Consider the following 14590-nt stretch of genomic DNA (forward strand, 5'->3'; position numbering starts at 1 on the left):
AGGAGGCTGTGCACAAGTTATTCAAAAGAGGACACTTTTAATTAGACATTTCTCCTGCATATAGATTGAAAATAAAGTGACTGTAAAAACCATATCATAGCAAAACAATCCAAGACTCAAAGAGAATCAGATGAGTTAGAGGCTTGTGACAAAGAGGCTGTACCTGACAGCCACATATCAAAGGATATCTGTTTACTGTTGCTCGTCAGCTCTGCCATTTTGTTTGTGTTTGTAGAGGACATCCTGGACGAGGTGTCTGGTTTGACACTGGAGAGCCCCGATGAAAGTTTAGAGGAAAGACATCACCGGATCCTGCAGAGCCCTGGAGACCATCAGGAAGAAAAAACCTTCACAGGCGCTGGACAGAAGGTATGTGACAGCACGCAATGACAAATACACAGACTAACAGGCACAAGATGCAAAAGATCACAGGGTCTTGTTGATGGACTTTTGTTTTTTTGCTTTGTCATCTCTTTGCTTGATGTTGTCAGTAGCAGTTTTCTTTTTCTTTGTTTTATAAAAGATGAAGCGTAGATCAAATACAGTTTTCCACATTATCTGGATTTATGTAAGATAATTGCTAGCAATCCCATATTCTATGCTTTGGATGATGTTATCCTTTATATTTTGGAATGAGTGTTTTAATTCTGACACTACACTGGGGATTTAAAAGTGTGACAGCAAAAAGTGTTTCCAATCCCTGTGTTGTGTAAAGATTTCTGTTTATAATATGCCTGTTCATCTACAATGTTTCAAGACAGTCACACTTAACTGATTTAAACCTGATTATATTCTCACATTAAAACAATGATTTGCTATATATTCTGTCAACATTGTGCAAGACAGGTATGTGTTCAACTGTAGACATTTTTATGAGTGCACTGTACAGTATGGATCAGCGTTGTGAGTGTTTGTGTGGTCAGGGTCGTAGAGATGGAGACAGACAGGCAGGTGAGTGAGTGAGCAAACAGCATCACTTTCTAATTAAGATCATGTCTGGTCTGATCAGGGTCGGTGCAGTGATCACTGGGAGCGGCCGTGTGCAATCCTCGCTCAGCTGGATACGGCTGTCGCTTCCATTACCACAGCCGAGCCTGACAGCCAGTAACCACCGGAAACTTTTTTTTTTTTTTTTTTGTGATACCTCCGCTGATGGCGTAGACATGAACAAAGGATGAGAGTAGAGACAAGACAGCGCCGTGTTCTCTCTTGTATGTGTGTCAGTGAGCTTCAGTCTTCAGGGAGCAGTCGGGGGAGAGGTCAGAGCCGGCTCCGGTCTAGACTCGGTCCTATCGGACAGTCCTGGCTCTTTGACTCCAATGTGTCATTGTTGGTTGGAAGGAAAGTATGGGAAGATGAGAGAAAAAGCGACAGACTGGGCCGTCAGGATATCCTGGTAGAGAAGGGAGGGCTGCTCTGCTCTCGTTTGCCTCACTTAAAGTCAGAGGAAGATTCAGTTCGTTGTTAAACTTGGCAAAACTCTGAATGTCCGCAAAGCTTGTAATTAACATTTAAAGGCCTTTGCTATTTTCAGCTGGATGTGTTGGTGCACGCTGTGAGAAATCAATTCAGATATGCTCAAACAAGTGAAACAGAAGAAAGCACAAAAAGCAGCATGCGATCTTTATGTAACACCCTCTGAAGTGTGTGGCGTAAATCATTCTAACAGTAAAAATTTTATGAAGTGGTTTTCCACTGCTGGATCACACACGTGAAACAGCGTGCTAACTTTGAGGATGCAGAAGTGTGAGAGCTATAGACAAATGACAAAGCTGATGATAAATATATATGAGGGGAAACAGAGCTCTATTGTTTTAAAGCTGGTTCACACAGGAAAATGCACAAGTTGGGGGTAGGTCCAAAATCGCCTCCAGGATGTAGACTTGAAGAGAAGACATTATGATCAAACCCTGAGAAGATGCGTCACAAGGTGCAAACCTGCGGTTAAAAACATCCCAAAAAGTTGTGATATTTCTAAGAAATGTGTTTTTTTTTTTTTTTTACTCAAAGCTTATAACCTCCGATGTCAAACTTAGAAACAGTTCCGTAATGGATTTAACTTATAGAGCTGCTAATTCGAGTGATACACTGGAAGTGCTTCCATTAATCAGAATCCATCTGAGGTCGTTGTACAGCTTTCTTCATTCAGGAGGACGGGAGCCCTGAAACTCTGACCTGACGTAAACATTCCCTTTTAGGGTGAAGACGTGGTCTGCAGGTCAGCGTCTGCCGGTCAAGTTGTGTTGAACCGCTTTACATTGACAAACGCACGTTGAAATAAGTCTTACCTCCCATTCCGTTTTCTATAAATAGAATGATAGAAAAACAAATTGCGGCTGTTTTAAATCGGCAGTGTAATGAATCAGTGGGAGTCTATGATCTTCATCTCACCTTCCCTCCCTGCGGCTGTCTAATGTGTGCCATCTTGAATTCTGTCTTAATTTACATCTCCTGTTCATGTTTTTCCTTCTCCTTGGTTTATTACCACATATTTGGGGTCAGATGATTGTGACCACGTCCTGTCTCAGACATGACAGCTCTTTCTTTCTTTTTCCCCCGCCGCCTGTCCCCTGTGATCATCCCACCCCCTTATCCGTCATGATTTTGTTTTGAATGCCCGTTCCTTTCCTCCTGTCCTTCCAGTTTCCTTCAGATCTCAGGTCCGTTTTCCGCCCTCCTCCTCACTGACCCCCCGCTGTTCATCTCCATAAACAACATGAGGCTGTTTCTGGCGCTCGAACAGCTTGTTCCCTCTGCTCTCCAGCAGGATGTGAGACCTGACCTCAGGCTGCAGGCTTGGATGCTTCCTTTCTCATCAAAGATTATCAAACTCCACAATTCATGGGAACCGCCAATGTCATATCACTCTTTCTTTTTTATTTTTTCTTATAAATTTATGTGGATGTCTCCTTTGTTTCTCCGCTTTCCTCGTTGGAAAACCCTCGTAGTGCTGACGCTTCCGTCTTACCTCGCCGCCTGCAATCACACGGTGGCAGAAGAGTGAGGAAAAAGAGGCAAAGTGGGACAGTTTTAATTATCCCCACATTCTAATTACTCCATTCTCCACAGTGTTTCACATCATTTAGTGGAGATAAATGAGTGTCTAGCTAGCCGGAGGAAATGGGAATGTTCATTATTTTAGACAAAGCTCAGACCCACCTCCCCAAAATGATAAACCAACAAGAGAATAAAACAGCAATTGCCTGGGATAATGGCGATAATGGAGATGACGGTGATTGCCGGTGTTCTCCGAGGTGTAGTCCGATTCACTGACAAGTGCTGGTTATAATTTACAAATGTCTATCAGTGAGGCTCAGGGGCATTTGAAATGGAAAATACATTATTCAGTGTTTTTCAGGTGGGGGCAGCTTTCACTGGAGTTTGTTCTGATTGAGTCCTCATGGTCTAGTTCCAGGTAGCTGCTTGCATGTTGTGCTTATTTATGTTGTCTGAAATTTAGTGAGTAAATATTATAAAATATACATGCTGTATGACTGAAAAATTGTTTTAAATTTCATTGTCCTTTCATTTCCAAGTCATCCCCCTTTGGAGCTCTCTCATTAATATCCAGATTTCAACCCCAGAGGGTAATTAAAGGGCCATTCAACACTTTGAAGTCAAATTGAGCAAACACTCTAATGTGCTATTTATTTATAATATTCTGTTGTAAAGCATTAAATTGACAATTACAGGCCCTGCCTCAAAATGTCCTAAATTAGAAACATTTCTTTTTGAATATGCTCCATATATGACTTATTGGAAGTGAATATTGTAGCAAGTGGATATATTTTCAGTAGCACAAGGAACATGCCCCCCCCCCAAAAAAAAAAAAAAAAAAATAAAAAAAGGATTGTGACATTTTTTTGGGTTTATTCAGTGTCTTCCAATCAAGCCTTTGTGTAAATTGTGGCTGCAATTTCTGAGTTCTCCACTGGAGGGAGTCCTTTGGTGACTCTTGAAGCCTTCAATAATAATGTGCACAATGTGCACACAAGCACAGCCCACTGTTTCAAGTGCTTATCACAATATTTCAGTATTCAGCCTCTCATGTGTTATATTCTCACATTCTGAACCAGTTTATGCACAAACCTTCTTCTTCCTCTTGCTGCCTTTACTCGCCTCATCTTTCTAACTTTAAGCTTCAGGAACAAGTTCGCTGACTACAAATCCTCCGCTTCAAAGTTTAGAAATTTTCTCAAAAATCTGTGAAGACTTGTGTCATAACATAATCGCCCTTTCACTTCAGATTAAATGATTAAAGTCTCTCCCTGTACATCCCATCATTCCCTGTGAGGATTACTGGATTTGCATGTTTTTTTTTTCCCTCCTGATTTCAAATGAAACTGAACTTTAAGACTCATCCTCCCTTCCCTTTCTCTCCTTCGCCCACTCTCATTCACTGTCATTAACAAGTACATGCCTGTTCATTTTGTTAGCAAACCCCAGGGAGGTGCAGGAGTGCGTTCGCTTGCAGTTGGCCCAAATATGGTTTTACCTCCACATGTGTACATTTCTGCGTGCCGCAGTTTATTATTACATAAGGGCATATTCATGTGTGATGTGTTTCTGTGGGCCAAGTATGTGGATATATGTAATCTCTCTTTATCCTGCCTCTCCACGGACTGTGCGTGGTTCGGTTTGATGGGTGTGAGAGCAGGTTTGTGCTTGCCTGGATGCTCCTCCCTCGTGTTGTACTTTTTCCCTCTCACTCTGTTCTCTGGAGCGTTGATCTGGGATGTCGTACATTTAGTTGAAAGGCTAAAAATCGCGTGTATGGGTTCAGGAAGTGCATGCGGTGGACTGACTAGAGAAAAGGTACTGATGCCGAGACTGTTTACCTTTCGGACTCCGCCTTTTCACATTTCTGTGGAGTTGTTTTCGTGTCTGAAGTTATGGTTCTCTGTGTTGCATGCGTGTCAGTGATTGTACACATTGGTTTTTTTTTCCTCACTTAACTGTTAAAGTACTAAAAGTTGATGTTTTTGATCAAATTAAGTTTGCTGTGCATTATGTAGGCCTCACATTTAGCAGTGTCCAGTGAATTCTGTAAAGATTTTACTGCATGTTAATGCACAGGTGTGGAACATTTGACAATGCAGATATTCTTATTCGTTGGAATATAATCCCCAACTTTTCCTTATATGGTCATCAGCTGCTGCTTTTGTTCCTTATCTAAACTCTCAAGTTTGCACATCATTCACATTTAAGACGAGGTCGTACTCTGAGAAGCACTGTGTAATGCATGTTTGCCAGAAATGACGGCTGTTCAGCGGGAGTGGTGCCGCAGAGCTGCACCTGGATGTAGAATTCATTTCAAGCTGCTTTAATTGGCAGGTCAACATTCAGTGCATCCTTTCTGTTGAGCACAGAGTTAATGCTGCCATTATTTTTTTTTAAGGTTTTCAAAAACAAGGGCGAGGTCAAATGCCTGATCATTACTGTTTAATTAATGGTGCTGTTATCCGTGTCAAATGTTTCAGTGTACGTCTTTCCAAGTAGGTTATGAAGGAGGGACTGAGTGATTGATGGGTAGAGAGGGCCAGATGTCTGTTGTCTTCTCCTGTTGTGTTCGCCACCCACTGCTTCGCCACCTCCCATTCCCTCCTCCCTCCTCCCTCCTCCCATCTTCTCCTTCCATCTCTTGTGAGGATGTGCTGTTTGATCTTAATATTTAACGTTGTATCCCACACTGCCGCCGCTGCTGGCACGGCCGCTCTCCAGCACCTGGACAGAAGAGGACAAGACGTGATCAGGACCGAGCGAAGCGGAGGGAGAGGAGAGGGGAGCAGGCAGAGGCAGGGGATTTTCAAAGGGAAACTGATTGGATAGACGCTGCGGGATAAAAATGACATGAGAGGTCTGTTGTTCATAGCAATCTGTTATATTAAGTCTGTGTAATGACCTATTTGTTAATCTGGAGTGATAATTTCCCCAGGAGCGGCGTGTTGCACGGCAGAGGGAGAGTTGAATAGCAGCTGTTTACTTTTCCACTTGGAATCAGTTTTCTTGGACAAGTTCGTACGATCTGCTCTGCCCCGTATATTGGAGAGAGAGAGAAAAAAAAAAACAAACTTCCTTGCACTGAGTGGTGTGAAGGAATGGAGGTCACCTGGGCGTCAAATGAACACCTGATAATTTATTGAGACCTGTTGGACCAGCCAGGATGTCTGCGTTTAGGAGGAGCAGGAATTCCAAAGCTTCGACCGAGTCCGTCGGCGATGTGTTGCAGCTGGTGAGCCGTGCAGTCTGATACGGAGTGAGTGCGTGCGTGTCGGTGTTGTGCTTGTGTTGTGGATTTGATTCTGCGGAGGTCAGTGATTATGTCATGGTACTCTACCAGCAGCGCTAAGCTCCTGCTTCACTGCCATTCTCAGCTGAACAACACTGTTATAATATTTTATGTAACATCATTGTCTCATCACGTTCAGCGATGCCGTGAACTGAATCCTCTGATTTTGCTTTATATTGTTATGTTTCCTGGAATGAAGGCAAGCTGCATCACTCCCAGTGAGAAGTTGAGTCGAGATCAGAGCACACAAAGTAGCAATGATAAACCTCTAATTCACATCACTAAATCAATCGTAATTTTTTAGTTGCAGCTCATCTTTGTGATCGTGATGAATTGGAAAGATAACTCGTCATGGTGCAACATTATGTATTCGTGTTTTGTTTGTCATCCTCTGTTCCTGCTCCATCTGTCGCTTGGCTGTCCTAAATTTTCTCTGGCTTTAAGGGGGAAGACCTTACCCTGGCCCATATGTGGAACACTGGCAGCAGCATTTCTGTGCTTCTTTGTGTGCATAAATGCAGCTTTACTGCTTCAATCACAGCTTCTGATTGCCTTTGCTTTCTGTCAATACTAAGTATGTACTTTTTTATGATACGGCATATCATTTCCATATCACGCCATGAAAACTGTAACATATAATGTGTGTGAGAGAGTTTACACATCAGTGTGAAATTTTCTGCATTGCAGATATTCTCTGGATGATTGTGACTGATCTGTGCTGAGTGATGCCTATACTGCAGCTCGAAGGAGTTTGATGCTGGGAAAATGTCTGTGCATCATTCATTTTATTGAGTGGAGAACTTATAGTTTATCTTGTGGAAACTGTAGCGAAGTCCTCATCAAGTGAGTGACATTTCAAGACACTGAGGGGAAATTGCATCTGCAATATTTCATACTGCTGTGTGTGTGAGTGTGTGTGTGTGAGCATCTCCAGCAGTGTTGCAAAACTGGTTTGAATACCACAATGGAAAATTATATTTGTCAGCAGTTCCAGGAGGAGACAGGCCGTGGAATCAGCAAAGACAAGCCGCTTCTCAGCTGACCAGCGGTGTGAAATTCAGTCAGTGGACGTGTCTGAGCAGGTGCAGTGTGTTGTCACAGATGAACACTGTTTCTGGTCCCTCGCTGATGAGGGATATTTGTGTGAGACACATTTGCTAAATTATTTAAGTAGTTTTCACTGAAAAATCAAAACTCCAGCCAAACCCAATGCTCTTTGGCTCAAATAAAGAATGTCAATGCAGTGACTTTGTGTTGAATTTCTCATAATTTCCCACTGTATGCAGAAGTTGCATTAATTGTAATTCTACACAGTTAATATTCTGGTTCAATTCCAGCTAATTTTCAAAGAGGTTAAGTCCTCAGGAGCAGAGATGGTTCACATGTACATTTCTACCCGCTCTACTGCTTTCAGTGCTCAGAATTTACAATCCTTGTCAAAACCTGACTAGACTAACTAACAATACCATCAAAGGAAGGCGACAGTCGCTGCAACCGAGCCACTCTGTCACATTCAGGCACGTACAGTAAATCATTGCATTTCTGTGGTAAACGTAACAGATTGTCATTCCTGGAGGGTGGTCGGGCTGAAATATGCTCTTTTTATTTTAGATCTGTCTCGACATATACAGTGAAAGACACAGTTTGATGTGGGAAGAACGTATTGATCCTAAACTATTTATGTTCTCGTGTGGGCTGAGGGTTGCAGTGTTTAATTCTTGAAGCCGCTGTTTCACATCGGCACGGACGACGATGCCACTTGAGAAACCTCATTACTCATCATTACTGAACAAGAAATATGTGACCGATGAGTGGAAAGTGCAGCAGTATTGATTGTGTTGGTACATGTAGGCAGTGAGAAGATGTGCAGTCCTCGCCTCGTCTGGAGCTATTAGGCCAACCGAGCACCTATTAAGTCTGACAGGTCTGGTCATGCTTGTTTTTTTTCTGATAGCAGGGACGGAGGTGGGTTTTGCCATGGCAGGTTCTCAAGAATCAACCGTATATGTTATTAGTGATGCATATTAGATTGATTTTACTTTTTAAAGTTTGGCTTTGTGTTTTTTCCCTGCAGAGTACGGAGCAGGTCGCTGCTTTCTGCCGCAGTCTCCATGACATGAATCCCCTGGAGTGCCCCATGTCGTCCTCGTCCTCGTCTTCCTCGTCGTCCCTCTCCCCGAGCCCCGTGTCGGCGTTGCCGCCCACAGGTGGCGCCGCGGCCCAACGGCAGCTGTCCCACGCCGACAAACTGCGCAAGGTCATAAGTGAACTGGTGGAGACGGAGAAGACTTACGTCAAAGTGAGTTCAGCTCCTTAAAAGATATTGTGACTGTGTTTTTTTTTTTTTTTGAGTCATTAAACACGCCTTTTATGTTCATACATGTGTTTCCTCCAGTTTAAAATCCTTCACAATGCCTCCTCTAAAAAAGACTTTCAAGTTAACAGACACCCACTCACACCCAGCTTTTCCCCTCCTTGAACCGATCTGATCACAGGCTGAAGTTGTTCACATTCCCCTCCTTTTTCCTTTTTTCTTCTTTTTTTTTGAAGGACTTGAGCTTCCTAATAGAGCGCTACTTAACGCCGCTGCAGAAAGAGAGCTTCCTCACACAAGATGAGGTAATTTCCATTTGATGTGTAGATGAACACCCCTGACGGTGCCCTCGCTTTTTGGAAGGCAGTTCTGACTAAATGATTGATGCGCTCATTGCAGCTGGATGTTTTGTTCGGTAACCTCGGGGAGATGGTGGAGTTCCAGGTGGAATTTCTCCGGACGCTGGAGGATGGGCTCCGGCTGGTGCCGGATCTGGACCGACTGGAGAGGGTGGAGCAGTTTAAGGTGAAGATATGTTGACCTCATTTACGTGATTTACTCTTCAATCATCCAGTGATTTCCTGTCACTTTTAGAGTTACTCCCTCGTGCGGCTGCCGTTCAGAACTTGCTGTGACTTGAATATTTTAAATTCTATAACTTGGACTGTTGCTAATGGAGTTCTGCAAGCACACGACATTCTGAAACGTCTGTCTCCTACAAATATGAACTCCCCGTTATCGTCTCGTGAAATGAATGAAAGTAATGACACTGGACTGACAACAGGCCCTCTGTGCATTTCACAGAAAGTGCTCTTCTCCCTGGGCGGTTCGTTCCTGTATTATGCCGATCGCTTCAAGATCTACAGCGCCTTCTGTGCCAGTCACACCAAGGTCCCGAAGGTCTTGGCAAAAGGTGGGAACGCGCGCACACAACTCTTCACAGTAATCAAAGATACAATCACTCCACGGTTCAGTGTCACACTGTGATTTATTGCTGCTTTCCATCAGTGTTGTGTTATAGCTGAATGGCTGGGGTGGAAAAAAGGCTTTTTTTAGTCCTACACCCTGCAGGATAAATAAAGAGACACATGCCTGAAACAGACAGATTTACTAAACTGACAGTAAATGCATGATTATACAAATACAAACTGTTGCATTTACTGGTATGAAATTGCAATTAAACTAGTTCCCTGTTGAGCCGTTTGTTCTTTGCTGTTGCAGCCAAGACTGACCCAGATTTCAAGGCGTTCCTGGCTGAGAGAAACCCCAGACAGCAGCATTCATCCACTCTGGAGTCGTACCTCATCAAACCCATTCAGAGGGTCCTGAAGTACCCCCTGCTGCTGAGGGAGCTCTACTCCCTCACCGACCCCGACAGCGAGGAGCACTACCACCTCAACGGTGAGCTGATATAGAATGAATTCTCTTGTCTGTGTTTTGTTTTTTGTTTTTTTGTCCTCCATCATTAATGAATGAACCGTTGTCCCCTTCAGTTGCCGTGAATGCCATGAACAAAGTTGCAAGTCACATCAATGAGATGCAGAAGCTTCATGAGGAATACGGAGCGGTTTTTGATCAGCTCATCAATGAGCAGACCGCAGTGAAGAAAGAGGTGAAAACCAGGTCTTTTCAAACTTTATCATTATTATTGGATCGGACACTAGTTTTCATGACGTTTTCTCTTTAACTTTTCCCTCATCTCAGGTAGCGGACCTCTCAATGGGCGATCTTTTACTGCACTCCACAGTGGTGTGGATCAATCCTCCAGCCTCGTTGGTCAAAAACAAAAAGGACCCTGATTTAGCAGCTTTTGGTAGGCAGCACTTTCACTTTCCTAAATAGCTAAAGAGCATTTGTTCAGTCTGCCTGAATGCAGAAAGAATCGCTGCATACTGTACGACATTAGATCGTCCTATAACAGTTGCCGGCATGCAGGGCTTTATAAACCTCAGAGGCTCAGTGTGGTGCTGGAGGCTATTTCAGGAGGTGAGAAAAGAGATGCAGTCGAGCATTTCCACACAAGGAGTCTTTACACTGCTCTTTACTTTTTACCTGTAGTAAATATTCATGCAATAAAAGGCAAAGTTCACCCGCCAAGTGGCGCCTACATGTATTTTTAAATTTTACAGAGAGCTGACACTTTTGGAAATGAATATAATATTTTATGGCCTTTTTCTGGCAAGGTGATGTAAAAGTAGCTCTTTGCATGCAAGTCGCACAGCTGCCCCATTCAGCCTATTTTTATCTTTTGTTGCACTAATGCATTTCGTCTGTTGTTGGGGGTGTTTTTTTTTTTCCTCAAATGCATGATACATGATCCATTGACAGTGTGTATGAAGCTGTCACTGCATGAAATGAGGTTATAAAAAGTCCTTTGACAGAAGTGATGAATAAATGCTCTTCTAATGGCGTCTCTCCATCTCTCTCTCTCTCACGCTCATTCAGTGTTCAAAACAGCAGTCGTATTTGTGCACAAAAGCTGTTCCAAGCACAGAAAGAAAATCGTAAGTACATTTTTACTGTTTTTTTAAGCTGTTAATTTTCATATTTAGCCGAGTTTTGAGGCCTGCTTGTTGGATTGTGTGCTGTGTGAGAAGTCCTTCGTGTTACAATTTGTTAAGATCATAAGAAAAAAAAAATAGTAACAGAATATCTTCTGACAGTTCAACAGATTTTCTATCATTTTACTTTTGTTTTAATGGGATTCAATTGGGTTTGGTGAACACCTCTTCTGTTACTGCACTCTTGCACTCTCTGCTGTTGTGTTGATGTATTACAGTCACATCCATCTGTCTTTCTTCTTTTACTGCTTAATCCTACAGTGGATATAGCCAGTCACTGTTTTTTGTCATTTTCAGGGTGCATCGCATCGAGTCTCAGTGAGTGACGACAAAGATCCTTTTCGTTTTCGCCACATGATCGCAACTGACTGTCTGCAAGTCCGCGCTCTTCCCAGTAGGTCATTTTTAAACATTACAGCAAACATGTTCTCTTTATTTCCCTCAGAATACCATGAACAATATTAAGGACTGATTTTCTGCCAGCTCAGTCCATTTTTGTCTCTTGGGTCGACTGACACACCAATTTATTTTGATGGTATTTGTTGTACTGGAATGGAAGATCTGTACAGTCAAGTTCCAGTTAAAATGATTGAAACAGTCTAGGAGGGACCTGTATGAACTAAAACAACCACAGTATTTTGGACTTCAAGATCCTGAAATAAATGTCCTTAATAATCAAAATATCTCCACAGTTAAATGTGTTTATTGAGGAAAGTTATGCAAATATTTCAGATTTAGATTGTGATTTACTTCAACATACATAGATTTATCACACTGTCACTCTGCAAGAATGACGTCATACTCCAGTCATCAAGCATAAGACATTGTGACCATATTTAGAATGTTGTTAGTTTCTCTTTTGCTGTTGTTGATTTCATGATTTAATGCATGCTTCAAACTACAAATTTCTAACCATGTGTAGAAATAAGAGTTCTGAATGTGGTCATAGAAAAGATCATTTGCATTTGTATTTTTGATGAAATGACATTGTTTCAGATTAATTAACAGTAGTTTTGAAGGCTCTGGAGTCCTTAAAGTATCCATGAGGATTATAAATATGAATGATAGATGCCCAGGAGTAAAGCTGTACACAGTCCTGCTTTTGTCTGAGGCAAGCTTTAAATCAGACTCGGGTGATTCAGCTCAAGTACGATTTGTTTATTAAATACAGTGAAAAAGCTGAGGGAAGAAATTAAGGGAATATTTTCTTTAACGTAGGTGGAATATCTTCTGTCATCTCTCTTTCAGACTCTGAGGGCACAGCGGTTTGTGAAATCGTCCACACCAGGTCAGAATCTGAGGGAAGGCCAGAGCGAACCTTCCAGCTGTGTTGCAGGTATTTTATTGTATTTTTACTCAGGAGTTCCAGAAACGGAAACTGAATCACATGAAAGTAACATTAATATGTGTTGTGTGTTTGTTTTTTTTATCCTTTGAATTTAAAGTTCTCCAGAAAGTAAAAAGGACTTTTTGAAAGCGGTCCACTCCATCCTGAGGGAGAAGCAACGCCGGCAGCTTCTCAAGACGGAGTCTCTGCCCCCCAACCAGCAGTACGTCCCATTTGGTGGGAAACGCCTGTGTGCCCTGAAAGGAGTCCGGCCTGGTATGAACAGAGCAGGTAATTTATCATCCATATGAGCTACTGATGCCAGTAATTCTGTAAATATTACCAGCGTGAAACGCAGCGCGATGTAACTCCTCTGTCTTTCTGCTTTAGCGTCGGCTCCGTCTCGAACGCTGTCCCGCAGGAAGCTGGTGAAAAACCGTATTACCATCGACACTGACCTGGTTTTCCACGGCAACAACAACAACAGCAACGACACCAACCCTTCCAGGCATCATTCCTCCAATGCGCTGCTCTCCCAGCATGCCCCTCTTCAGTCCGACAAGTCTCAGGGAGAGGACACGGACCGCTGGGTGGAGGAGCAGTTCAACCTGGGCTGCTACGAAGAGCAGTGCGACGGCATCGACTTGGGACAGGTGAAGGAGACGGACATACTGAGCGATGATGATGAGTACTGCAAGTCTGTGCGGGCTGCGTCGGCCAGGCCAGCGGCTCTGGAGACGGAGATGGATGGACTGCGCCTGCAGGGCAGAGAGGGCGGCCTGAACGACCGGGCGATGCAGGAGGAAGCCGACCGGATAAGACACGGAGACGACTCCAGCTCCATCGACTCTTTCGCGTCCTGCGGCGTCTCCGCCTCGCAGTGTGCCGGCTCCTCCTTAAAGCTCGCCCCGCTGAAGCAGTGTGCTGTGGAGGGGGTCACGAATCAGGACCACGACGCAATCTGGGTGCGGCGGGACGACTTCGCCAACGGCTGCAACGGCAACGTCTTCTGAGGCGGGAAAATTGGAGCGAGAGATTAAGAAAAAGACAAAACAGGAATGCGAAAGCAGGCGGGACATCGTGGATACAAGCTTTAAGCAAGGAGGATTTGGAGAGCAAGAATAAAAGGTGTTAAATCTCAGACAGCCCTCCCTGTTACCACCCACAATCCTCTTCTTCCACCTCACCTGCATCCTCACTTTTCAGACAATCCTGAACTTCCTAAGCACCCAGTTAAATAAAGAGAAATAACCTGCAACTGACTTCAGTGAATATATTTTGTGTGACCAAGAGACACTCATTCTTAAAAACAGAGCCTGAAAGGACATGCACCCAGGACACACACACACTTGTTACACACGAACAAAAAGTCACTGCATGTACAGTGTGTGTGTGTGCGTGTGTGTGTGTGTGTCACAAAAGCACAGAGTCACGGCAGCTACTGCACCACACGCTCACTGTACTGAAGAGACGTCGTCACCGACCTGTGACCTTTTGGCCAAATGATCTATTTTTCAACACAGGAATGTGGGTGTTATATTTTTCTGACTCTGAGACTGTGTTTGTATTTTGAACACTTAAGGGCTGCGTGTTACTGAACTTCTCTTCAGGGGCTTTTTGGCTGAATGACTGCTGAGTCACACGGTGAGATCCACCTCGCTTTATTGTGCTTCTTATTGTTTTAACTTAATACGAGCTGCACACAGTCAGGTGTACAGCACAGCGCTGTTAAAGAACAAAATAATCTCACCGTTTCTTCTTTTTTATATCCTTTTGAAAACAAAGTTTGGACAGCAGAGAGTCCGTGTGTTCTTTATTTAAGCATTGCCTTTTTAAAAAAAGATACTGTCAGTTTTAATGTTTACACCTTGTTTGACTGCCTAGTGTGATATGAACTGCTTTTTGTGTGTCTGGTGTCAGAGACGGGCTTGAGAGAGCCATCACTTCTGCCCTTCACATGAATGTTCACGCTTTCATTTTGTTGTTTCAATAAAATGTCATTTTTATTTTGGTAACCGATGGACTTCATTCCAGATCTCTCTTCATGCTCCACATCCGAGATAAACGGCATGCGCATCTTTTTTAGAGGAGCTGCTCAA

At 43.3% G+C, this 14590-nt stretch overlaps 1 protein-coding gene across 3 annotated transcripts in view; it reads left to right on the forward strand.

Annotated features, from left to right (window-relative positions):
* tiam1a (TIAM Rac1 associated GEF 1a) overlaps positions 1–14497 on the forward strand; it is a 49811-nt gene extending 35314 nt beyond the window's left edge. The window contains exons 17-29 of one of the 3 annotated variants that reach the window (XM_030101779.1): positions 236–369; positions 8364–8588; positions 8840–8908; positions 9003–9128; positions 9408–9516; positions 9825–10004; positions 10097–10215; positions 10308–10416; positions 11049–11107; positions 11462–11558; positions 12413–12500; positions 12610–12782; positions 12882–14497. In XM_030101779.1, the coding sequence (XP_029957639.1) occupies positions 236–369; positions 8364–8588; positions 8840–8908; positions 9003–9128; positions 9408–9516; positions 9825–10004; positions 10097–10215; positions 10308–10416; positions 11049–11107; positions 11462–11558; positions 12413–12500; positions 12610–12782; positions 12882–13504 (2111 nt within the window). In that variant the 3' untranslated portion in view covers positions 13505–14497. Of the gene's footprint in view, positions 1–235; positions 370–4686; positions 4816–5872; positions 6233–8363; positions 8589–8839; positions 8909–9002; positions 9129–9407; positions 9517–9824; positions 10005–10096; positions 10216–10307; positions 10417–11048; positions 11108–11461; positions 11559–12412; positions 12501–12609; positions 12783–12881 lie in introns of those variants that run through there. The other 2 variants (XM_030101781.1, XM_030101782.1) reach the window with 2 other exon arrangements.
* The last annotated feature ends 93 nt before the right edge of the window (positions 14498–14590 follow it).

Source organism: Salarias fasciatus, chromosome 10 (genome assembly GCF_902148845.1).
Source record: "Salarias fasciatus chromosome 10, fSalaFa1.1, whole genome shotgun sequence".
Classification (NCBI taxonomy): domain Eukaryota; kingdom Metazoa; phylum Chordata; class Actinopteri; order Blenniiformes; family Blenniidae; genus Salarias; species Salarias fasciatus.